The 24,781-nt window shown below is 40.5% G+C and overlaps 2 protein-coding genes and 1 pseudogene across 9 annotated transcripts in view; 2 read left to right on the forward strand and 1 right to left on the reverse strand.

Annotated features, from left to right (window-relative positions):
* Nucleotides 1-9,197, forward strand: part of LOC122866992 — a 131,354-nt pseudogene extending 122,157 nt beyond the window's left edge.
* On the forward strand, nucleotides 506-8,908 carry LOC122866993. 3 transcript variants are annotated; one of them, XM_044177306.1, is made up of 4 exons: nucleotides 506-628; nucleotides 1,105-1,180; nucleotides 6,146-6,346; nucleotides 7,568-8,908. In XM_044177306.1, exons 1-4 carry the CDS (start codon nucleotides 584-586, stop codon nucleotides 7,873-7,875), a joined length of 630 nt encoding a protein of 209 aa, XP_044033241.1. In that variant the 5' UTR covers nucleotides 506-583; the 3' UTR covers nucleotides 7,876-8,908. The 3 variants fall into 3 exon arrangements, with proteins under 3 accessions (XP_044033241.1, XP_044033242.1, XP_044033243.1); XM_044177307.1 differs by having other exon boundaries at nucleotides 6,146-6,334; XM_044177308.1 differs by having other exon boundaries at nucleotides 6,146-6,334; nucleotides 7,615-8,908.
* Nucleotides 9,198-17,967: 8,770 nt separating the features above from the next.
* Nucleotides 17,968-24,781, reverse strand: part of LOC122866596 (partitioning defective 3 homolog) — a 344,331-nt gene continuing 337,517 nt past the window's right edge. For all 6 annotated transcript variants that reach the window (XM_044176448.1, XM_044176445.1, XM_044176446.1 and 3 more), the window contains one exon: nucleotides 17,968-21,178. In XM_044176448.1, coding sequence (XP_044032383.1) covers nucleotides 20,749-21,178 — 430 coding nt within the window. In that variant the 3' untranslated portion in view covers nucleotides 17,968-20,748. The remainder of the gene's footprint in view (nucleotides 21,179-24,781) is intronic.

The raw sequence follows: 24,781 nt of genomic DNA on the forward strand, positions 1-24,781 counted from the left end.
GTGTTTTGTGTAATGCATAAAAGACATCAAATGAGAAATATAACATTAGACAATGAGTAATTTTTATATATAGCATTTTTATAACTGTTAAGTCAGCTAATAAATTAACCATATTCTTTACTGAATGCATTGACATTGCAACCATCTACTTTATATGAAGTTGTCACTGTTTGTAATTGAGTTAAAGTTTTTATTTTCTTAAACCATATTAAAAAAAGACGTGGCCTCTGACATTGCTGACTAATTGCAATGTCACTAGTTAGAGGATGTTATGCATGTTATTCCCACACGTTTTGGCCTGTCACAGGAGGAAAAGCACAGGTGTAACTGAAAACATTAAAAACGACTGCATTCCATTTACGTGAGCTAGTTCCAGGGTCCTGGTATGCATGCTGGCTCACTGTCACGGCTTACTAGGACACTTGATGGAACTGAGCCGTCATTAATGGAATTAGTTTCACCTGTGCTTTTCCTGCTTTGACAAGTCAAAATGTCTGCCGTGAAAAAGGTCTATTAAGAGAACTGGCTATATCGCGGCCAGTCAGCCTTGCTGCCAATTCGCCCGGGTGACCAACTGCAGTCGATGATGGACAGTAAATATGTACAATTACTTAAGTACAATTTTGAGGTATGTGTACTTTACATGAGTATTTCTACTTTGTGCTGCTTTTACTTCTACTCCACTACATTTCAGAGACAAATATTGTGCTTTTTACTCTACTCCATTTATTTGACAGTGTTAGTTACTAGTTACTTTTTAAAAAAAGATTTTTTCATTAAAAAGACATTTGATAAAATTATATTATACAACTACAAGATTAAATCAGTGGTTCCTAACATTTTTGGTTTGAGAGTCTTTACAAAAAAGCAATGTCTGAGTTCAGATGTCTGAGGTTTTTTAGCAGTTCCACCATAGAGACATTTCCCCACTTCTCAGATAGCTTCATTCCAATAACTGTTCATGGTCCAATGAGCTAAACTTATCCAATTTGTCATAAAAAAAGACAAGATTAGATAAAAGTCCAAAATACAAATACCAATTTGTGTATCAGAACATTGTTTTTTCTTCTTTCTTCTTCCATTAATCATCTCATGACCCCTCAGATTTATCTTGTGACCCTTTGGAGGGGCCCTTCCCCTAGGCTGGGATCCACTGGCTCTGCAAACAACTGTAAACGAGGTCAGTTATTACTCTTTGTATTGCGATTTTTTAAGCTGTAAGGTTTAGATTTGCAAAATGTATCCAGAGCCTAGAACAGCTATTTTTTATGTTTGCGACATCATCCCGATCTAAAGTCTGTGGGCTGAGGCAGGGAATGGTCCCGAGTATTTTCTTGTATTTCATTTCTCTTGATTCTAGTGCAGTGACCTGCCTCATTCTTTCTTCTGTGATATATATCTATTAAACAAGCTGATATCTGTTGGAGCATAACTTAAATATTTTTCACTCGTTTTAGAAGGTTTTAGGAGTCAATCATAGACTTGGCTCGATAGTTCACAGAGTATTTTTGTGCCTGTAAATATCTTTTGACTTTATACATATCGATAGAGAGAGCACATTGATGTTTGTAACTGCTTTCTGTGTGCTTATGGTACAGTTCACTAAAAATCAATTAACTGTTAGCGTATTATTCATCCAACCAGAGAGAGAGAGAGAAAGACAAACACAGATCACTTTCAGATTAGAGAGGTATGATACACACACTAGCCTGGAAGGCCTGCATGGAGCCATTTCCTTCCCATATCCTTCCACCTCAATGGACTCTATATTCAAAACAGATTAAGTAGCTTCTGCTGTGACTGCTACACTATGCAGCATCACATTCCCTCACTTGGACAGACAGAACAAAAGGCTTGATCCTGCAAGAAAATGTCTGTGCATCTCTGTCCCTGTCTATGGATGCATAGATGTTCTATCTTAGGGAATTTCAAACACACAAATCACATACCATCATGATAAAAACACAACAGACAGATCTGGTCAAGACTCTCACGTTATAACAATTCTAATCTTCTGAGTCAACATTCCTATGTTTATTAATTTCAATACGTCTCCTGCTTAACACGGAGTATGCAATTCATCACTGAAGACTTGGAGTCTGCACTCCAATCACTTCTCTCACTTAATTTTCTGGAGTGAAATGCAGCACTGTGTGGCCATGCAGCTGAGAAAACAGAGGGAAAAAATGGCAAGAACATTTTCAGCTGTTGAAATTAAAGGCTGTAATCCACATAAAAAACCCATGACATGCTGGCTTTATGGAATATTGCTATACTTAAAAGTAAATTATAACACGTAAGGTGGTGTAATGTCTTAATCTCATTGGGCTATACAACTTGTATTGGCCTCATTTATCTTGGCTTTCAAAGCATTCGGCTGTTGTGTTGAAAAGTCATTTTAAATATTACTCTGTTGTAACATACTGTACCCCCAGGCAAAAAGCAAAGTCTGGCTATTAATACAGCCCTCTTGCTCTAGATGTACCATCTGAGCCACGTTCCACAACAAGCACTCAACCTCAGCACTTCTGTCACCATTTCACTTTCCATCTGATCTCCATTTCCTCTGGTCATTCCTAATGTTCCAGTCTGTGTCCTCGCTAAATAATTACAACAGGCCCATCCTCACCTGTCAGGGTGGTCAGGCCCTTTGCTGACAGTATGACAGCCATCTTGTCCCCTTACTCCTCTACTTCCATTAGCGTTACTGGTCATTGTGACTGCAGGCCCATTCCAGGGTCAGGGCCCTCCACTATGCACTGTAATTGCAGCGCATTGAGCACTCGGGAGCCACTGCACCCACCTAATGAATTGTCACCCAGTTTTATATGAAATTACATGAGGGTGAATCGTAATAGATTAACAGGGTTGGCAAGGTTACTCTCAAAAGATAATCCATTGCAAATTGCTGATTACCTGCCTAAAATTATTATAAGGAACATGTGAAGTGGATTACTCAACCCGAGCGATACAATCTCTATCACTGCATCACTCTGTGCAAAGAGGGAGATGAATGCTAATCTTCATCCTCCTTTAAAAGGTATTGGCCATTATCTTGTTCTTAAAGTGGCTACAGAGGACACTGGAACTTTTAATCATGGTGATGTTAGTTTGATAATTATTCTAATAATCCTAGCCTTAAAGATAACTCATATAGTCCTATTTAATTTATGTAAGTATCTCATCAGGACTGACTAACTCACTAATGTGTCAGCCCACAGCCATGATTATGATCTGCCTTTATTTTAAGTTAGTTCGGTAGTAAAGCCTTCCCACTTTCAATTAAATGATCATTCTGGTTTATTTCAACTTTGGTCCTTTTTTCATATCTTTTGTCCTATTGGTTATGATAGCACTGCTTTGTGCAAAGAAGGAGACAAATGCTAATCCTCCTCCTTCTTTAAAATTATTGGAAATTACAGATTAGCTTGTTCTTGAAGTGGCTACAGAGGTCACTGGAACTTTTTATCATGTTGATTTTGGTTTGATTAGTATTCTTAAAGATCCCAGTTTTAATTTATGTTATCTAAGTATCTCCAGGGCTCGACATTAACGCTTGCCCACTTGCCCAGGACAAGTAAACTCTGTGTTCGGAATGTCTCATCCAGTTGCCGATTGGGCAAATGAAAAATAAATGTGACGTCTTTATCCATTTTTCCATGTTAAACAGTTATTGTTGTTATTAGCCGTCCACTAGCCGTCCATGATGCCTTAGTGATCTCAAACGGAATGGAATAGGTTAACGAGCGACCGTCTTGTTGGACCAGTTGGTTTTTTTGGGGGGGGTGATTTTTGTCATTTTGCGAATTTAATGGTCTGCCTCCGTAGAACAAGTGACAGCCGCTGCTCAGCGACAGACTCGTTCAGCGAGCTCAGCACCCACACACCTGCCCGAATATATTGTTGCTGAGCTGTTGGGCTGATGGTGGCCGGTTGGAAAATTTTAACACATCGCCCAACCCCACTTTCCTGTCAGTATCAAATGTCGTAGCTAGATACCATTACTGCTAGCTAGCTAGTTACAGCAACCTCACAAGTTGATACTTTTCATTTAATTTTATTAGTCATAAGAAGGTAAAAGCCCCTCATTTCAAATCCCAGTTGATTTTATTTATTTTTTAATAGGACTACATTTTCCATTTCGGACGGGTAAGTTTAGCTATATCGGGCAAGTAAAACATCTTGGCTGAAAAAGCTTAATGTCAAGCCCTGATGTCAACAATAATGATTCACTCACTAATGTCAAAGCCCGAGGCCATAAGGATGATCTGCCTTCATTTTAAGTTGTTAGTGCAATAATAGAGCCTTTCTTGCTTCAATTAAATGATAACTCCTGTTAACACTTGAGCCAACAGTTTAGCCAGCTTGTCCAAACCACTTTATGTGGAGGTAGTACTGAATACTGAAATGGTAGAATACTAAAAACATTCACACATCTAAAAGTTTATGTTCACATCAAAAAGTATGTAATGCGTGTGTCGAATACATTACTTAAACACACTCCTATCCATATGCGTGGAACGCAATAACAACCTACAAATCCTATATTATTCCAGTTAGTTATTAAAGTTTCTCTGTCACACAGCGAGGTGGGTCATTCAAAATGTGAAAAATGAATTATAATGACCACTTTGCTTCATAGAGATACCACCATAAATAATTCTAACTACGAAGGCTTATGTTTCGCCCCTTCACATCTGAATCAGCTGATGCATTTTTCATTGACCAGGGCCTCCATTAGACATGCTGATAGATGTTTCTGACACTTGAGGAGCACATTTTCATACATCCACACCGGGATGATTATTAACAGAGATAACCAGAGTGAAATGACACACAATTACACTGTCGTTGCTCCCCCGTCTTTCTCTCCTCTCACATCCCAGTTTTGACGACAATCATCTAGCATTTCACACCTCAAAACCCAAGCTGACAAGCCAGCACTGTCAGGAGCGCTGACCTAAAATCAGAGATAAATTTCCTATATGAATAGTAGCCGTCTTAGTCATATTTCTAGCGACGTAACCCATCATTATTTGCGCCTTGGACCAGTAAATATAGGGAAGGAGCAGCAGTTATAACAGTGACAGCACCTCAGCTTGTTTACTCCTAATTTATCAAACAGCGGAATCTAAAAAGCAGTTATCTATTGACTGCCACAGAACAAAAAAATATTCTTTTGTGATGACAGGGAAAACAACTAGTACAGATGTCATTGGGTTTTCAGTTATCTCTATCATTCTCTGTGATTTCCTACCATTCAACAAACACAGGCTGTGTAAACTAAGAGTTGCCGTGCTTTGTTCTCAAAGGAACCCATTCAGGTTTCAGTCCAATCAATCAGACACTCCCAGGCTGTTTCGTGCACTGCTGTATAACTGCATGGTGCCAATATTTTTCATTTTATTTGTTTCTCCAAAGATATCACATCCTTGTGCTTTTTAAGAAATAACTCAAATAATTCAAAGCAAGTTTTAATAATGTAATCTGTAAAAATAAACACAGCAGGAAGAATAGCTGAATGTCTTTGCAGATAAATTCCCTAAATGACTCTATGAATGCATCTGCATCATCCTCTGAGTACATGAATAATGGCACACGTTCAGTAAGTGCACGTTGAATGGACTGGGAGTTCATCATCATTACCGTCCACACATAGCAACAATCATCACATCTTACACCTTGCTCTCTGTCCCATGATGTTTACAAAAATGCATGAATGAGCTCCACTTTAAAAATCATTCCAAATAAATGGTTTTATTGATCTGTTGTTTTGCCACATAATTATCTGAGTTGTAGCTCTTTGAATAGTTTTAATGGACCTTGGCAAAGCGTGTAGGCTTGTACTTACAGATGACAACATGATTGTGTAATTATTCCAGCACAATAAGTTGGAGACTTGAAGCGCAGCACTCCCCTGTTGACAAGTGCAAAAATCTCCACAGCAATCATTAAGCTCACTTGTAAATTTTCAGCTGATACATTTCCAATCAATTGTCTTATTTACCTAGAGCCTTATTTACCTAGAGCCTTATTTCTGTTATCTACAATGTAAAGTATTTCCATTTACAACTCCTATGTTAAGCTTTATCTCTGCTGCACTCAACTGGTTATATTTCACATCAGTTTTCCTGTATGTGTTCAGATCGACACGGTGCAGACGCCAATCAAACGGTCCCTACTGGCTCTCAATCTCCCAGCCTTCCTGCCCCGGGCTCTGGAGATGGAGAAAGGCCATCCTGGGGTCACAACGCTCTGTGTTCTCATTCAGAGAAACCCCACTGCTGTTCTTTTCTCATTACCCCCCTTTCACAACAGCACGCCTCAGCCTCAGGTCAGAGGTCAGGTATTATTGAAGTTGTTTTTCCACACTATCACTGTCGCTGTAACCGAGGACAATATTGTTTGGGTGTGTGATGGTAAATCCTTCAGCATCAATAGGACTTCATACATTTCTGATTTGTTTACCCATCTTCTAAGAAACATGAGTCACTGGGAGTTCATCATCCCATGACATGTAACGTGACTGCCTGAAGAGAAAGTATTATTTATTCAGAAAGCAAAAACTTGTACAGGAGGAGGGATTAATACCAACAACCACAGAGGGGGAATGAATAGCCTTTTGTCAGCCCCCCAATCCATCCAAACATCTGCAGGAAAGACGAAAACTGCTGCCATATTCCTAATTAATAACATAGAGTACATTGGCTATAAATCTGCATTCAAGATTGAACATGTGAGATTTCTTTTTTACTTACAATCACATGTATAGAAGATCCATTGCAAAACTGCACTGATACAAGAATTCAAGACTACTACTGTGTCACTTGGTGAAACTATGAAAATAGAGAAGAACACAATTGCTCCATGCAACACAAACTGACAAACACAAACAAACAGGCGTGATCAGGCAGGCAGAGTAGAAAAAGTAATCCTTGATGCTAAAATCCGCCACTTTAGTGCAAGTTCATCAGAAAAATGGGCACAAGAGAGTTAAGAAAAACTGTGGCAAAGCCCAACCACAAACCACAAACAGAGCCCAACACAGGGGATTACATCAAGTTATCACTGGGGTCACACACACAAAAAAACCTTAAGAAGTAATTTATTGTTGTTGTCTTAGCTACACAAACCATAAACAGACTGGTTGAAATTAATTTTGAATAGTGTGTTGCTGTCAAGGGATATTAGTTTCTGCTCCTGTGTTTTCTTTCCTGTGTTTAATTAACAAATCTGTTAAGGCTATGATATGTTTGAATCAAACGTTTTAAAGTTTACAGGGAAAACTTGATTACTTTAAATTGAAATTAGGCTAGAAATTATTTAATAAGTCTGCCTGGATACAAAACATTGCTAACATTTTGCTAAAATGAAAAAAAAAAAAAATACACAAATGTCCTATACTCAATGCAATGATTACAATTACTTTTCTTATATTACTTTGCATGGTCTCATTGGTCAGGGTAGTTAATGCTAGTTAATGTCACTCCTGCACCTCCTGATGTGCCTGTTTTTTCAAATCATGACTGCAGTAACTTTCTCTCTTTCTTTGTGGATAAGATTACAGATGTCATCATCCCCTTTTCTACTCCCTTTTCTGCTAATCCAACTCAGACATCAATTTTGGACTGCTTCACTCCTATTTCCCTGCAAGACCTCGTTGATCTGGTGGGCAGTATGAAACCTTCCTCAAGCCCTGTAGACATTTTACCAACTTCCATGCTCAAAAACGTACTTGGGTCTATTGGTCCATGCCTGATGTCTATTATAAATAGCTTCCTGCAATCTGGTTGTGTCCCAGCTTATTTTAAAACTGCAGTTGTTCTGCCTCTTCGGAAAAAAACTAACCTTGATCCACCCCTTCCCAAAAACTAGAGGCCTATATATATAAGCTGCCTTTTATTAAAACATTTTCTTGACTGCACAACAATTTAGATAAATTCTAATGTGGTTTCTGTCAGAAGCATTCCACAGAAACAGCTCTTCTCAGGGTCTCCAATGACATAATGATGTCTTCTGTTGTGGGTGAATGCTCTGTTTTGGTGCTGCTGGATACTGTAGATCACAGTATCCTGATTGAAAGGCTTAGGAAGTGGTTAGGTGTCTCTGAGAGCACCCTGGACTGCTTCTCCTCCTCTCCTCCTCTCGGATAGGAGTTTTTCCTGTGTCGCTTGGTCCTTACAGGTTTGAAACTGATGCTCTTTCCTGTGGTGTCGCCCAGGGTTCTGTCTTGGCCCTTATATTATTTTCTTCGAATATGCTCCCCTTAGGTCATATCATTAGCACATTTAAAGGTATCTCTTATCACTGTTACGCTGATGATATCCAGCTGTATGTCTTTTTTAAGCCTGATGAGACTGACAGACTGACCGCACATGTCTGACTGCCATTAAGGACTGGATGGAACATTTTTTTATAGCTCAACACAGATAAGACTGAGGTCCTTATTGTTGCTTCAGATAGCTTAGCTTCCAAGGTTGCTCAGTGTATTGGGTCCCTTTCTTTAGCTGTACAGTCTAATCTTAGAAATCTCTGTGTTGTATGGGATCAGACTATGTATTTTGACAAACACATCAAATCAATGACCTGTACACGTTTTTTCCATTTAAGAAATATTGCAAACTCAGGGCTGTTTTATCACAACCTGAGCTAGAGATGATCATTCAGGCTTTTATATCATCCCGGCTAGACTACTGCAATTCCCTTTTCACCTGCCTCAGCAAGTCGTCACTTCACCATCTACAAATGGTCCAGAACGCTGCTGCATGACTGTCGACCAGGTTCAGCAGGTCGACTCACATCACACGCATCCTGTCGTCTTTACATTGGCTTACCATCAGGTTCAGGATTCATTTTAAGGTTCTTGTTTTCACATATAGAGCCCTGCATGGTCAGAGTACATCTCTGACCTGTACCACCCTTATATCTCCAGTAGGTCACTTAGGTCTTCTGATCAGGGCTTACTGGTTGTCCCTCAAGCTCGACTGAAAACAAAAGTGGTGGCTCTGACACTGTGGAATGCTCTTCCTATAAACTTACGTTCTGCAGTCTCTGTTGACACCTTTAAAAAGCAGCTGAAGACTCTTCTATTCAAACGGGCCTTTGTCTCGCCTTGTGCTGTCTAGTGTTTGTAATCTTGTGTGTTTTTAAGATCTGTTGTTACTTACGTTTTATTGTTGTTTCTTTTACTGTTTTATGGTCTCATTTTTTAACAATTTTACTCTTGTGAAGCACTTTGTGACCTTGCTCTGTGAAAGGTGCTATATTAAATAAACTTTTCTTACTTACTACCTTATGTTAGGGTTGGTCTACGTTGTGCTGTGGTAAAAGGTAAGCTTGTATAGTTTTATTGTTTAATAGACAATAAAGAATATTTTTTGATACGTGTTTCATGCTAACCCAACTATTCTCCACTGAATACACAATGATTTAATAGTGGAAGTGTGAGGTGGACCAGCCTTGGGCGACGGGCCCCCCTCACACCAGCTGTTGGTGCAGATGTAAGGTGACAGTAATCAATACTGATTATTAAAGTGGGAACACCATCTCTAGTGTGTGATTAATCTTCATTCCCCCATGTTTACAAAGCCTCTTCTGGCCCATTCGCCTCTGAGGGGGAGCGCTCCCCATTATCTATCCCCAGAGACAGGAAAAACAAAACACCGTCACCATTAAAGATACTCACTGTCACTGTGGAAGAAGGCAGGCACAGGTCGTCAGAGGGATGGGGCCCACATGTGCTGTAGTATCAAAGCATGATGTGAGATAGAGCATTTACATACAAAGTGAATGGAAAGACATGATTTTATGTGAACAGATGCAATATTGAGTTGCAAAGTGAGGCAAAGTGACATTTGCATGGTTAAACATCTAAAATATTGCAGCTTGAGTGACAAATTTGTGCTATGCAAACGTTTTATGAGTCCACTTCATGAACACAGAGAAACAAAACTTGAGGAAACAAAGAACAAAAAGAACTTTTGAGATCATCAGATGAGTCTGAGCTGTCACACAAACACAGGCACACTCAAATTTCCAGCCCTATTGGAATAATGTTATTTTCTGTTCTAGTACTGTTCTTTGCTAGCAAACCCTGTCTCCTCGAAATGATGTCTACATATTAGTTATTTACAAAAACAATGTAACACAATAAAGACATGTTCTTGGTAAATGTATTTGATAAGTTGTGAAATGTTCATACTGTGTTCAAACATATCTGCAAAACTTCTCTGACAACATATTTCATTTGTTTTCCCTACAATATCTAAGTAGCTCTTGGTAAAGCACTTGGTTAAGGTTAAGGAAAGATTGTGATCTTGGTTAAATATTGAAAATGCTGACTTGAATCACGAGACAGGACATGTTAATTTTTTTAACCGAACCACAACCTTTCCCTATATCCTTTACCAAAAATGTGAATATAATTCAGACAGCAAATATTTTTCCCTTCAAACTTATTTGGCAAAACAATTTAGTAGCATATACATGTAATTTCTAGGAGACAGGGTTGGCTGGTGATTTCCCAGAATACCTTTAAACAACCACCTGAGAACAGGCTTGAACTTATTAAATTCATCCAATCTTTTTCTGCTTGTGAGAAATGTTAGTAACGCTGCAGTACAAGTACAACCACAATGCCTTAGATATGCAAATGTATTATCCAGCCAATACCCTTGCTCTTAACCAACAATGTGTCTCTGTACAGTATGTTGGACCCAGTTGTTCTTTTCAAAAGTTAAGTCCTGTAACCTTGCCGTATGGCAGCTATTGTGAAACAAACAATTCATCATCCCTGCTCCACTGCATCCACAATCAAATTCAGATTAATGTTTAAAACAAAAACAAAACAAAAATCAAATTAGAGTCACTTAGAGTATGGATTGTTTGGTTTGGGGGCGTTTATGCTACCAGGTCAATTAAAGTAAGAATCAATAATACAATAATGAAACAATAATGAAACTTTGGCATCACGTGGAGGAAAAAATAAAACAAGCCAAGGTGATAATGCTAAATCACTGACAAACATCCAAAGAATGTGGGAGCAGGTATGAATCATGTATTTACAGTAAGAAGGAGAGCGCTGCTCTGTGCGCAGATGTGCGTTTGATATGCATCATTGGTACACCATTAACATTTTGGACAGAGTTGAAGGCTCCTGGTGCCGCTCGTCTCCATCGCCTGTGACTGCAACAGATGGTCACCCCCTTTCTCGCAGGCTCCACCCCTTCCCTGTGTACTCCCCCACAGGTGTCAGCCCCCCTCCCCATCGTTAAATAATCACCAGCAGTGCCCCCCCACCCCACCCCCCCTTCCCAGTTGTCAAAAGGAACGCCATCATTCCTCTGTTTAATCCGCTCTTACTCCTCCTCTCCTCGTCTCCCTCTTCCTCTTGAGGACTCCTACCCCCACCCTCCCATGCCTCCATCACTCAGCACCTGTGAGAATCCCACCGAGAGGAGATAAGGCCTTTCCGTAGCTCCCTCTCTCTCTGCGAGTGGGATTGGAAGAGGAGGGGAGGGGTCAGGTAGAACAAAGAGGGAGAAAGCGCATGGAGACATTGGGAATTCTTGACAGCTGTTTCATTTGGAAGGCAATCTCCTCTCCCGGGTGCCATATCTGAAAAAGACAGGGGGGAGGGGGGGTCTCGTCAGAAAGTGGCTGCACTCTCAGACAGAAAAAGGGAATAGACGAAGATCTTTAGGAAAGTTCAGAGGATTAATTTGACACAAGGCAGAGAGGATGGCAGAAGGCAAGGAGGAGGAAGAGGAAGAAGGGGAAAAAAATGCTTTCTGTGTCAGAGTAATTGCTCTCAGCCAGTCTAGTGTGCAAACTGGGGAGAGATTATAGGATTTATTCCCATGTAGATTTTCAACTGAGACGCTTTGCTGGAGCCATTCTGTTCCCTTCAGCAGAACGTGTGGCCTGTATAAATCCATAAATCCATAAATACTCAGCAATGCTGGAGCACCATGTCTTTTATTCCCTGGGACAGTGAAACAGAGCAAGTATGCATGGATCAAATGTGTGTGTGTGTCAAGGCAAACAAATAAAATGTCAACATAAATGACAGCACAGTATATACTTAGCGTATGGGAAGCAGAGTGGCAGCTGCAAACTGCACGGCCATTGTTTTGCAGCAAGAGAACAAGGTTTGTTCAGTGTCAGAAGGCAGAAACCCTTTAACAGAATAATAATCATCTCTACAGTTAAAGATGGATAAAGCAGAAGCCAGCAAGAGGGATGGAAATACTAATTATAGATGCTATCGCACAAGTAGATATTCAGTAGAATAATTCATTTATTTGATGCTGAAAACACAGAAACAACCTGAATTTGGGGGAAGAGATTATTATGAGATCAAAACCGTAGCACATATTTGCATTTGTTGTGCTACTTTGTTTACCAGAATACTTCAAACAATGCATTACCATTTCAAAGCTGGTCAAGTATGTGTAATTCCTTGTCCACACATGAAAACAAGATGAAATTGTGTTTGTCGTTTTTATTTAATTATATATTTACTTGCTTGCCCGCAAGCTAAAAGTAAGAGTGCAGCTATAAATCAGCTTATCTTTGTAGTGAACTTGTGCTGACTCTCTCATGACTTGCATAAAGTAATGGAGGTAAATAGCGTTCTGTGCATGAGAAGATGCCTCATGCAGGACAGATGCCTCAAAGACACTTTCTGAAGAATCAAAGGCTCCCTGCTAAAAAAGAAACTTCTGTCATTCCTTACGGTTTCTTTCAACATGTGTCACCAATCAAACAGCACCTTCTGTTTTCAATCCAGCTCTTTGACGGGCTACTTGAAAAGTAAAGGGTCCTGAATGTTCCCCGTAGTGTGTATGTGTGAATGTGGAATATAACAGGTCCCATTACCATCAATGCAGTCCACCAGGGAATGCCCCATAGTTGCCCACAAGCTTCTGTTTCCACAATAATATCTCTAATGATAGCCTGTATGTATGTCCCTTCACCTCACAGCAACAGTCAGTCATACAAGCAAGAACAAACACGACCACCAGTTTTTACAGGCCTAAATTACACCACAGTGAAGTAGCTGTCAGTTCTGAGGCTTAAGAGGAGACAGAGTATAATGAAACCAGTTTTTCTGTGTAATGAAGTTGCATCATAACCTAAGCAGAAAAACCCAAGACTGTTTCATGTACTTTGTTGCAGGTTTCATGGTGACCTCAAATCCCACTGGAGTGTAAATAAAATGTTCAAGTAAAACATCAAGCCCAGGCTTTCACAAGGGGCTGACTCATAGCACATGTGTAGACTTGTTATCCTGATTGTTTCTCCTCATTTGTGGGGAAGTCCTCTCCTCCCGTCGCCTTCAGGGCTGTATCTGGTTCCAGGCAGCGTGTGACGCTCCATGGGTGGTAGGATGGGAAAGGGCCTCAGGTTCAATTGGCACAGGAAGAGGAGTCCTGTTGGGGGACTACTGTAGCCTGGTTGGGACCAATTTTGGCCCAAGGAGACCTAATTTCATGATGTGCACTGGGATCAATGATGTTAGATCAGCTGGTGGGCTATTATGACCTTCCAGTTGATGATTAACATGTGCCAAATAGCCACACAAATCAGTAACTTTCTTAGTATAGTCTTCTCTCAGTAATTTGGAGTGGTACACAGAAAAGTCCCTTTCAAAAAAGCTAAATATTCTGTGATCTGCTGAATTTTGCTGCTATTAAAAGAAAAATCTGCCAGTGGCGTAAGCAAAAATGTCTTGATAAGATTTCTTGGACCTAGTATAAAACTGAGGGCCCAGCAGACGATGTACTTCCTGCGGCAAGAAATTCAACCTGCCAAAGACAATGATGGTGCACTTCTACACCGCCATCATTGAATCCATCCTCACCTCCTCCATCACCATCTGGTACGCTGCTGCCACTGCCAAGGACAAGGGCAGACTGCAGGGTATCAGGTGATTGGCTACCTACCTTCCCTCCAGGACCTATGCGCCTATGTGGCTGACCCCTCCCACCCTGGACACAAACTGTTTCAGACACTACAGCTTTATTAGCTTAAGTATGTGTACATATAAAAAGGATTTGACTGCGATTTTAAGTGCAGCTGGACTGGATTACGCAAAAAAAAACCAAAAACAACCCATACGTAAATATTAGCAAAAAGCAGGCAAGATGGGAAATAGCAGGGGTAAGGTTGTAAACAGAAACTGCTGGAGCTAGCATAGCTAGTCGGCTAGTGACAGTAATCCACAAAGTTGTAAATTATACAGCTTCTTATCAAACACTTTACTTGTCATGTCTGACACTGTCCAGTTACCACAGCCCTCTGTGCAGGTAGCAACTGCTGCTGCTGCTGCTGGGGGATGAACCAGGTGGTCTTGCCCTTGAAAAAAATGAAAAATATATATTTGCAGTGTTGTTTTTGTCTTGGCTGGTTTTAAGATTAGTCTGATTCTTGGAATAAGCATACCCATCTAGTTTTCTCTAAACAGATGTTTGGGATATGAATGTGACAACCGTACAATCCCATTTTATGGCTTGTTTCCTGTCAGAAAAGTAGATTGAATATCTAATTTAGACAAAATCAAGAAATAACCTAATACAAATGGCCCCTGACAAGATTTTCTATAAGATATTATGGCTTTCTTGAATCGCTCTCTTTGCATTGTGTACCTTCTTTCTTAAGACACTACGATTATAAATCTTGAATAAATCTGATATTACTCATATTGTTAAGTATGTGATATATTAGGAAAAATTAGTAAAAGTAAAGTAAAAGTATACATCCATATGCTATGAATTCAAGCCCTTCAGATTTATGTCAGTCTTAAAAGTTCAATAAGCTCAGTTCTGGTGGCATCCCTGACTGCTATTAAAGGTTAACCAGTGGGCCTATTGCCTAAAACATTTTCCTCACATAATATCTGGCTGTACAAAGTGCCTGGATTCCAGTTGAGATCATAACTTCTCACACGAAGAGGGAGGTGAGGCCTTTCATCTGGTCGTCTTTTCAGTAAACCAGCTCATCTGTGACTCTTTCTGTCTCCCAGCCACACACACACACACACACACACACACACACACACACACACACACACACACACACACACACACACACACACACACGCACACACACAAACCCACTCTGTGGTCCAGAGAGTGAAAGACATTAGCCCTCCTCCCTTCTCTACCCACACATTACAGAGACCAGCCTCTGATACACATTCTCACCAGATGTTGCCCAAACCTTTAGGGAAGAACCCCCAGGTATGTGTGTGTGTGCGTATGTGTCTGTGTGTGTGTTCATGTCAGCCTCCCGCAATTGGCTTTTCTTGCGTATCTGCTGAGATTTATGACCACAGTTTTTCCTACAACAGCATTGGCTTCCTCTTTTGAAATCCCAGTGGGGCAGCAGATCGGGGATCAGAGGGAGAAGCAGGTTCTTCAACCCAAAACAGGTGACTCCGACTCTGGCCTCACCAGGCTGAAAAGAGGGTAAAAAAAAAGATCTTCCAAATCCTTAGACACATTTTTATCTACTGGCGGTTCACACAAACCACATCTGCTTCTTATATCAACATGCCTGCAATTGCCAACACAGGGGTGTACTGGTCTGGCCTGCAGGGGTCAAGAGGACAGTGGAGTAATGAAATCAAAGTGGCCGAATGACAGAGTCTGCTGTTGATCACTGGAAATCGCTGAAGGTTTTCATTATGCAGTATTATGCTGGTTGGAATGCAAAAGGGGGATATTAAAGACTCAGTAGAGGTTTTTCAGTGTGAGTAATGATCAGACAGAGCTGGGTCAAAGACAGCTTTACTGTTCCCTCAGGCCTCAAAGTGTTAAGGGTGCAAGCTGATACAGCAGAGTACCCACTTGGTTACATGTTGTGTTGTGTATCATGCCATGATGAAACCTATTGTGTTTGATGGCCATGTCCATTACCTCTATGGACATGTCGACTGAATTTATGTCTGAGATGTCAGTTTTGTGGTGAAGACGTTACTGTACACAAGAATATCCCTTCCATACATTTCCACAACTCACAAATATAGCCACAGAATGACCATTTTATTGTCTGTAAAAGCTAACTTTTCTCCATAGTATATGGTATCTGTAGTCCTAAATGGTATTTCTAAACCTGGAGAGGATCATATTCTTCCTCCACTATTTAACCCTATCAGTCCCTGTGGAATGCCAGCCTCCCGTTCACTGTTTAAGTGAGTCTTGCACACGAACTGATTGCTCTATCTCACTGTCAGTCAACAAGTTAATAGCCCTGGTCCTTAAAAGCAAAATGAGCTATCATGCTTGCGTGTGACCCCTCCTTGTGTTATTATGGAAATCCTATCGACATGTGAGCATCAAAGTTTGTTTGTGTTCCATTCGAATTAATGGGGGGAGTTCACTGAAAAGTTGCCTCTGTTATTTATTGGTTATGATGTTTTTGTAAATAATTCACATTCAAGGTGTTGACCATTGACCCCTATGAAGTCAGAAAGATTAGTGAGTAAAAGTTACTTTGAATAAATCTTTCTTGTTATGAGGCTGTTGTAAGCCCACAGTTCCTGTCAATTTAACCAGAAACCTCACAGATGAGCACTCTGCGTTACTAATTAGTTGCATTACAGTCCTGCTATCATATTTGACAACTTCAGAATTCTGATAAAATGCATTTTGTAACCATTTTTTCTTGGTGAACCTAAATGTATATATATAGTATAGTATAGAACAAAAGAATATCATCCGCATATAATGAAATAAATTGAGATATTTCACACACTGAAATCCTATAAATATATAAATGTGTAAAAATCAACATAGCAAGGGGCTCATTTGCAATAGCAAATTAAAGTGGTAAAAGATAACACCCTTGTCTTGTGCCACATGACTTCTTGCTTCTAAAAAGCATCTGACTGTAAAGGCGGACTAGACCAAATGCAGGATCATTTTTCTACAGTTGCTCTATTGACACTCCATCAAAGGTAATATTGAAGGAAATGGACTGTGGCCCGGGCAGGGATGTTCAAATGGAGTTACTTCATAGACGATGCTTTTTAAACTCCCCCTGAGGTGTTATTCAGGGTTAAAGCTTCTCTCTGTCCTCTCACAGTGTGCAAATTTCCACTGTTTGGAGATAAGAGTAAAATTAAGGTGTAAAGGGAGAGGAGACCAAAGGTGATGTATAGATGAGTGGATGTCTTTATCTCTGATGCAAGTGCTTTCTAGTATATTTCCACTCTGACCAGACGGATTCTTTTAAAGGCCTCTCCCTTCCTCAGGATGAAGACAGATTTGGCAGGAGCTCTGTGATGCACAGCCAGTGCCGGCAAATTCTAAAAGCTGTTGAACATCATAAATTTGACTATTGTCTTTATCACCATCAAAGTCATCACAGGATGTTATTAGAAGTTAAGCCAGCTCAAGGCAAAACCTCCTGGCCAGCCGTTACAGTGACCTATCAGGAATGCAGATTAAAGAGATGGAGAGACAGAAAGGGTGTGTTTGTTTCATACTTTTTTTTTCACTTCAACAAACGTGGGAGCCACATTTTGAGCTAGTGCCAATGTATAGCTGAAGCTATTGCAGAGGTTCAACTTGTTTAAACATTCCTCCAGTTATGAGAGGAACTCTTTTTTTCCCCTTCTTTTTTTTTACTTTAATTTTAGCTGCATGAGGAAGGATCTGGCAACCAGATGACTAAAAGACAAGTGTTTTGTTTAATATGTCTTCTTAGTTCAACTAAATACATGTACAATAGCCACATATATAATTATAATGGAAAAAGATGAGTTCCATAAACTGTATTTCATTTTGATTTCTTAAATCAGTAATGTCATTTCCTAAAAACTGCAGTATGGTAGCAGCAAAAAATAAGATATTCATTACTTGCTTTCAATTATGCATCTTATTTCGCTGGTGTTTTATCAAGTAGAGAAACCATTTGTGAATGTTAAAGCAGCACAATCAAGGGAAATTATTGTTACAAAAATTTGAATGTACCCTCAATTTATTCACTGAAAAAAAGTTTATATTGTATGTACAGAGAACGGCAGAAACAGTTCTTAATGATACACTGTTGTAAAAGGGAAAATTGCACTGTGCTTACATATTAGTCATTTTTTACCACCACAGTACCATATTGTGGATAATAAAACACAATGAGGGATGGTCATAAAAACACAATGAAACAATAACAATATATTTCTCATTTCTCCCAGGATAAAAAAAAAATCCCCCAAAACAATAGCTTCATGGGAAGAATCCATGTGTCACAGAGGCGGTGCACAAACATTAATTACACAACACAAATAATAAATGTGCATTATGGGATATTATCAAATTTGCATATGAGGAGAAAAAAAAACTTGTTAAGATATTGCAGGCACTTGAACCCCTCCCCAGTTCATGATGAGACGCATAATACATGGAAACATCAGTTAAAACAGGTGCTGTGTCAGAGCTGAAGCCCACTACCACACATACGCACAGCCACTGTCACCCATACAAACCAGAAAAAAAACAAACACGTGAAACTGACAAAGGAGATAAATGAAGAGAAGAAGAAGAAGAAGAAGAAGAAGAGACAGCAAAAGTGAGCGCAGGCTTGTTGGTAACCTCCTGTTTGTACTGCAGACTCAGAGGAATACGTGTGATTACTCCATTGACTGAATCATCTGCAAGGTCAGGCCTCCCATCTTCTCTCCCTCCTACTCCTCTGCTCTTCGCCTACTCAGCAGCCAAGTGGTTCATATGGTTGCCAAAACATATTCATAGACATATTGGAGCATCCAGTAACTGGCAGCATTCACAGACACTTAAACACATGTCCACCTACACACACACACACACACACACACACACACACATGCACACTGGAAAACTTGAAGATAAACAAACATACTAGTACTGTCTTTTACAATAACCGTGTATGTGTGTGGACCATAGAACCTCAACTGCAATAATTCTATAGATCCTACTCCTAACCTTCTCTAACCATTGCATGCCTAATAGAAACCATGAATTTGATTTTAATTCTAATTCTAGTCTTAATCCTAAACCCAGGACCCAGGACCCTGTTGGGGTACGGGAAAAATCTGATTACTGATCTTCTGCATGTATATGCAGATTTCCACTAATGAAGTTACTACAGCTACTGCATTCTCCACCTTGTTTCATCTAAATAACCTGGTTTCTTGAGTGCATGTAAATGGACTGAAGGGCAAAACAGCCCTAAAATCTGATCAAATAAACAAGAAGTCAATGTCATTTCTAAACCTCCTCCGATCAATAAACACATTTTAACCTAAACTAAACCTAAACCTAATTTTTACTGCAACCCAAAATTATTTCTCACCTTTGCCTTTCAAGAAAAACTTACAGGGATGGAAATACAAGAACACACATACAGGGCCATACAGATACACTCTCACACACACTTTGAAAAATGCACCACAAATTATTGATTGAACAATGGAAAAGCTCCCAACTGGTTTTCTACCAATGGACATAATCATGAACGGAAAACAAAATCAGCTCTATTGTATTGGGTCAATGGATAGGCAGTCCTACACTGAGGCCACCCATTGTAGGGCCGATGTGGTTTCCCATGTAACCACCCTGATGAAATATTCAGCGAGGAGCAACTCAGACACCTAGGGGCCAACGAGCTTCGGTTACAGCCACATAATTCCAGGCAAGGCTGGGGCCAGAGCCACGCCGGCAAGGTTGCTATCTCTTCCTTCTCGTCACACGACAACATAAACACACACACAAAGGGGCCCATTCATTTTTAATGAGGTACATTAATTAATAACCCAGACCTGACCCCATTTATACTGCTGGATTCCCTGGGTGGGCGGGACAGGGTAGGAATAAAGGAGATCTAAAGCTGTTTTCCTCCACTGAGAGTGAAACGAAAAACGAAGATAAAGCAGCCAGCAGAGGAAGAGAAAATTCAGAATTATCATATTGAATACAAGACGGGGTTGGAAGGAGGATACACACTCTGGGTAAGTGTTGTATCTGAAACCAAAGGGGACAATTCCCTGAACTGGGGGGCGGAGTGAGGGATGAGCGGTCAAGCCCAAAGCTCTGACTTTACAGTTCACACAAGCTGCTTAACCTCAACACTCTGTGACACTGTCACTACATGCCAACTCCTGCCATCACTCTCACACACACACACATACACACACACATATGTGCACACAAGCACAATGTACACACTCACAAAAACACGTAGTGCTCAACAAAGTCCCCATGAACAGCAAAAATAAGCCTCATTCACACAAGCGTGGTATCGAGCAGAGCCAGCACCTGAGTGGTACAAAAACATGCCTGGGCCGTGTCTTGTGCTTGGGGATATGAAGTTTAGGTCAGACTGCTGTCAGATCTGGCGATGCAGTCTGCCCTACTGAATGTATCAGATGGAAGGGCCAAAGCTGCAGATCATGAGCCAAAAAAAAAAAAAAAGGGGGCTGATGCCTACAAAAGGTGAACAATCAATGGACAAGAAAAAGGCACTTATACACATAGTTAGATGATCACGACGCTGGACAGTAAAACATCTCAAATCGTTTCTTTTTGATACAACTACAAATTATAATGGTTCATGTCATTAAAAATCTTTTTTTTAAATATTAACATTTTCTATCAACAGTCCCATAAAAATCTTTGTACCTCAGCATTTTATAAAAAACAGACTCATTGCCCTCTTTGTATTTTTGCTAATCTCCCAAAAGTTCCATTTTTCCGGTTCCTTGTCACTTTCTCAGGAGTAAAACAGCCTCCCTTTCTCTGAACCCTGAAGCCTGCTGAGCTTGGCAAGCTGAGAAGGTGACGGGGGTACGTCTTGTCTGTAGGGGCCCTTGGACTGAGGTGGGGCCTGCATCGGGGCAGAGCCTGGGGCCTGAGTGTGGTCTCTGTTGTGGTCGTAGGTGCTGCCGCTGGGGGTTTCCTGTGCAGGAGGTGGCCTGGCCTTGTTGGCCTCCTGCTCTCTACGTCTCTGCTCCTGCCTCAGCAGCTCCTGAGTCTCTAAGAGGACACGGGCATTGAAGCTGGATGTTCCCAGGTAGCCGTTACGTGATCCCTGGCTGCCGGAGTAGCGAGGGTTCTCCTTGGATGTCTGGAATCCCTCTGATGACATGTACACCTTGTCCCATGAGTCCTGGGACACTGTGCTGGGGTTCTTACGAGGTTGCCTAAACACACAGAGACAGGTAAAGAGGTCAATAGCGCTGTTGAGTGAGTCACCTTAAACAGCACCTGAATGTACAGGGAAAAGAGGATGATAGCAGGTAACTCTGCTCAGTTACCGCTATTGCTTTTTCAGTAGCGGCCCCTGGGTCAGCACTATTGAAGGGGAATTCAAAAGAAACTGCACTTGATGTAAGAATGTGGCCATTTTTACATTTTTGTGAGATAAAAAGGGGGATGTGGTAGTGGCGTTGATTTAAAATACAGAAAGCAACATTCATGGAGCAAAGAGGGATCTGTAGCCTGCTGCATGATTACACTGAATCCAGTGACATAAAGACCGAGACATGAAAGAGACAGGAAACAAACGGGGGGAAGCCTGAAATGCCCATAGGACTATTAGTTCCACATTGTAAACAAACACAAATGTTAAAACCTCCCTGAGAAAAATGGCTGCTTTCATCCATTTAACTCCTTTTTGGAGATGCAGACGGGTGCACTTACAGCACAGACAGAGTAATGGCAGGCCTTACAGCGTTATCCGCCTTCTACTCATCCTCAGTCCGCCTGCCAGCCCCTACACTGACAGGACGGTTGCACACACCAGCGGTGAAAGAATTACTCAAATCCTTTACTCAAGTAAAAGTAGTAATACAGCAATGTAAAATTACTCCATTACAAGTAAGCTAAATGTACTTAAATTATCAAAAGTACTGTAGAATAGCCCATTTCATACAGTAGTGTTATACAGTATGTAGATTATATTATTAGATTAATACTGATGGATGTGTAAGCAGCATTTTACTGTTGTAGCTGGTGGAGGTGGAGTTGGTTTTAACTACTTTATGTACAGTTGATCAGTTCACTCTCTAACTGTTTAAAAGCCCCAATCTTATGAAGACAATTCTGACTAAAACAAGTAGAAAGAAGTTAGTGATGGTGCACTAAGAGTATTTCAACCTATTTTTAATATGAATGCGCCTGTTTAAAAACTGACTGTATTTAGACAAGATGTATGAGGTGTGGCGTGGCTCTAGGATTCAGAAAAAGGAAACCTGATTTCAGAAAATACTTGAAACAAATTGATTTGCATAGAGAACTGGCTGCAATATTCTTACTGCACTGATGGATCTTTGCACATTTGCACAGTTTTAAGAAAATAAGGGGTTAGGAGACTGACTGAAATGACTTCATGGAACAAATGCATCATAATTTTAAAAGGTGATCATATGTGTTGTGTGTAAAATCTTAATGTAAGTAATAACTCTGGCTGTCAGATAGTTGTAGTGGAGTAAAAAGAACAATATTTGCCTCTCAAATGTGGTGCAGTAGAAGTATAAAGTAGCAAAAAATTGAATACTTAAGTACAGTACTTGAGTAAATGTACTTGGTTACTTTCTGCCACACACGCTCCCCTTTTCAGAAATTGGCCCCGGAAAGCTGTCATTGAGAACTGCCAGGTTGGCTAAGTATTGAGTCAGCTCCTCCATTATTTGGATCCATTAAGGCCGCCGTGCGATGGAAGACCTGTGACAGTGTCTTTTGCGTCAGGGGTGCTAAGAGAAATCCCTTTAAATCACCTCACTGAACTGCTGTGTGTTTAAAAGGCTTTTGAGTTCATGGCACCCAAGGCTGCAGAGGGAGACAGGGGCCGGGCATGCTTTTAGGCCAGAACTCCTGCATTTCTTATCTGGTTGAGTCTCATTCCAGAGCAGCTGAGAGGAACAAAACACATAATAGGCAATTTATTGTTCAAAGCCATTGTGTTTCTGACAAAATATTTAGTTTTTTCTAAAACTGAAACCTTACAATGACAAAAATGTTACATTGAACCTTGAATTCTTATTTTGTATGCAGTGCAATGTTGCTTGACAGGGAAAAAAATGACTGAGATGATAAATTTGACTGAGCCAAAAGTAAAAAAACTTAAATTCTCTAAAGCTGGATTTATGGTTGTACGTTACGCCATAGCTACGACAGCCTATGTGTTTTCCCTACTCAAAAATGTAACTACATGTTGGGGCTACAAAGATACCACTTGGTATGTGATTGGCTGTTTGTGTTTCCTCCTACAAGTTCCTGATGGCGGCAGAGATTGTTGATTGCGAGGACAACGATGAGGAAGTTGAAGAAAGACTCGGTAATCTGCTGCTTTTCAGTAACACACATCTAGCAAAGTCATCTCCACTGCAAACCTTCCACAGTCTCCAGAGATGAGGCAAGCCAAAACATCGTTACATGGATGTAACTCCAGTTCTATAAGTACATGCACAGTCCACTATCGCTCTGTACCACAAAGTAAATGGAAAATGGAAATGTAAAAAATGTAAACACAATTACTGTGGGGGATATAGTTAAAGTTTAATATAGCCCGATCATTTACATTTATGCGTCTAGCGCTGTGGTTGGGATATCCGACACTCAACTATGAATGTAAACCAGTGCCGTCAAGCATAAAGCCAGTTTAAGGATTTCAAGCAATGCAATTTTCAAGCAAAAATTACAAGTTAAATATGAATTACTGTATTTTATTCATCTTTCTTGCCATTTGATTAAACTTTCCATTAAACATATTTTTTTTTTCCTATCGCCATCTCTATGTAATTCTAATAGCATTTTTAATGGATGCCCATAATATTTAAGGGGAGGGAAGAGCTAAAGCACACGGCACTGTAATATGAGTAACTGTGCCTTTGTGAGATTAGGTGTACATTTATGCATGCTTGTACAAATGTGTATGCATTGATGTACTGTACATGGGCAACACAAACATGTATGTGTGTGTGTGTGTGTGTGTGTGTGTGTGCATGGATGTAGAGCATGTGTAAGTATGAGGGTAATTGGCAGAGGGGCAGATGTAGGGACAGACTGCAGAGAGAGCCGCACCACATGCTCCATATCTGGGTTTTGCTGTCTGGGCGAGCCGCCATACATTTACAGTACACCCCGGCTTGGCTTACAAAGCAGCCAGCACTGCTCACGAGGGAGCCGCTTATTTAGAAATCCGGGACGCCTGTTGCACGAGGCAGCGATCTGCGTTTCCAGAATGACCTTTTAGTTTTTAAAGTAGATAAGCGAAGAAGGGAGATTTAGGGGGGGAAAGCCTTCGGTGGCGATGAGAAGAGAGCAAAAATGGCATTGTTCCACAGGAACGTAATCGTGATTGATGCGTCGGGGGGGAGCTAGTTCTCTTATCACCTCCACTCCCGCGCCAGAATATGTCACAAAGTAGATTAGTTACATTTACAAAGGGAGGGGATGGGAAAATACATCATGCCAAAGAGTGGGGTAAATTTAGAATGACAGAACATAAACAAAGCCAGGAAGTTGGCTCGCAAAATTTGTGGCCGCTGTGTGTTTCTTTAAAACAGCTGGGACGAATCAGACTTTATGAGAAGGAGGAGACGGCACACATACACATGCACAGACACAAAATGATTAGGAAAAACACCAAATGCATGCAATGGGCAATGGAACAATTGGTGCTATATTGTACAAATAAATTGTCTACAAACCTGCAATAATGTTTTTGTTATAGTGTGGAACTGAATGTCTTTTTGGCTGAGGAATGCAAGAGCTGCATGGGTAGATGGAAGAGCTACTGGCAG

Source organism: Siniperca chuatsi, linkage group LG19 (assembly GCF_020085105.1).
Source record: "Siniperca chuatsi isolate FFG_IHB_CAS linkage group LG19, ASM2008510v1, whole genome shotgun sequence".
Classification (NCBI taxonomy): domain Eukaryota; kingdom Metazoa; phylum Chordata; class Actinopteri; order Centrarchiformes; family Sinipercidae; genus Siniperca; species Siniperca chuatsi.

Coding starts and splice junctions, on each gene's coding strand:
- LOC122866993 (XM_044177306.1), top strand. CDS start 584: ATGATGGACAGTAAATATGTACAATTACTTAAGTACAATTTTGAG. Junction 629..1,104: donor TACTTAAGTACAATTTTGAG/GTATGTGTACTT, acceptor ATGACCCCTCAG/ATTTATCTTGTGACCCTTTG. Junction 6,347..7,567: donor AGCCTCAGGTCAGAGGTCAG/GTATTATTGAAG, acceptor ATAAGATTACAG/ATGTCATCATCCCCTTTTCT.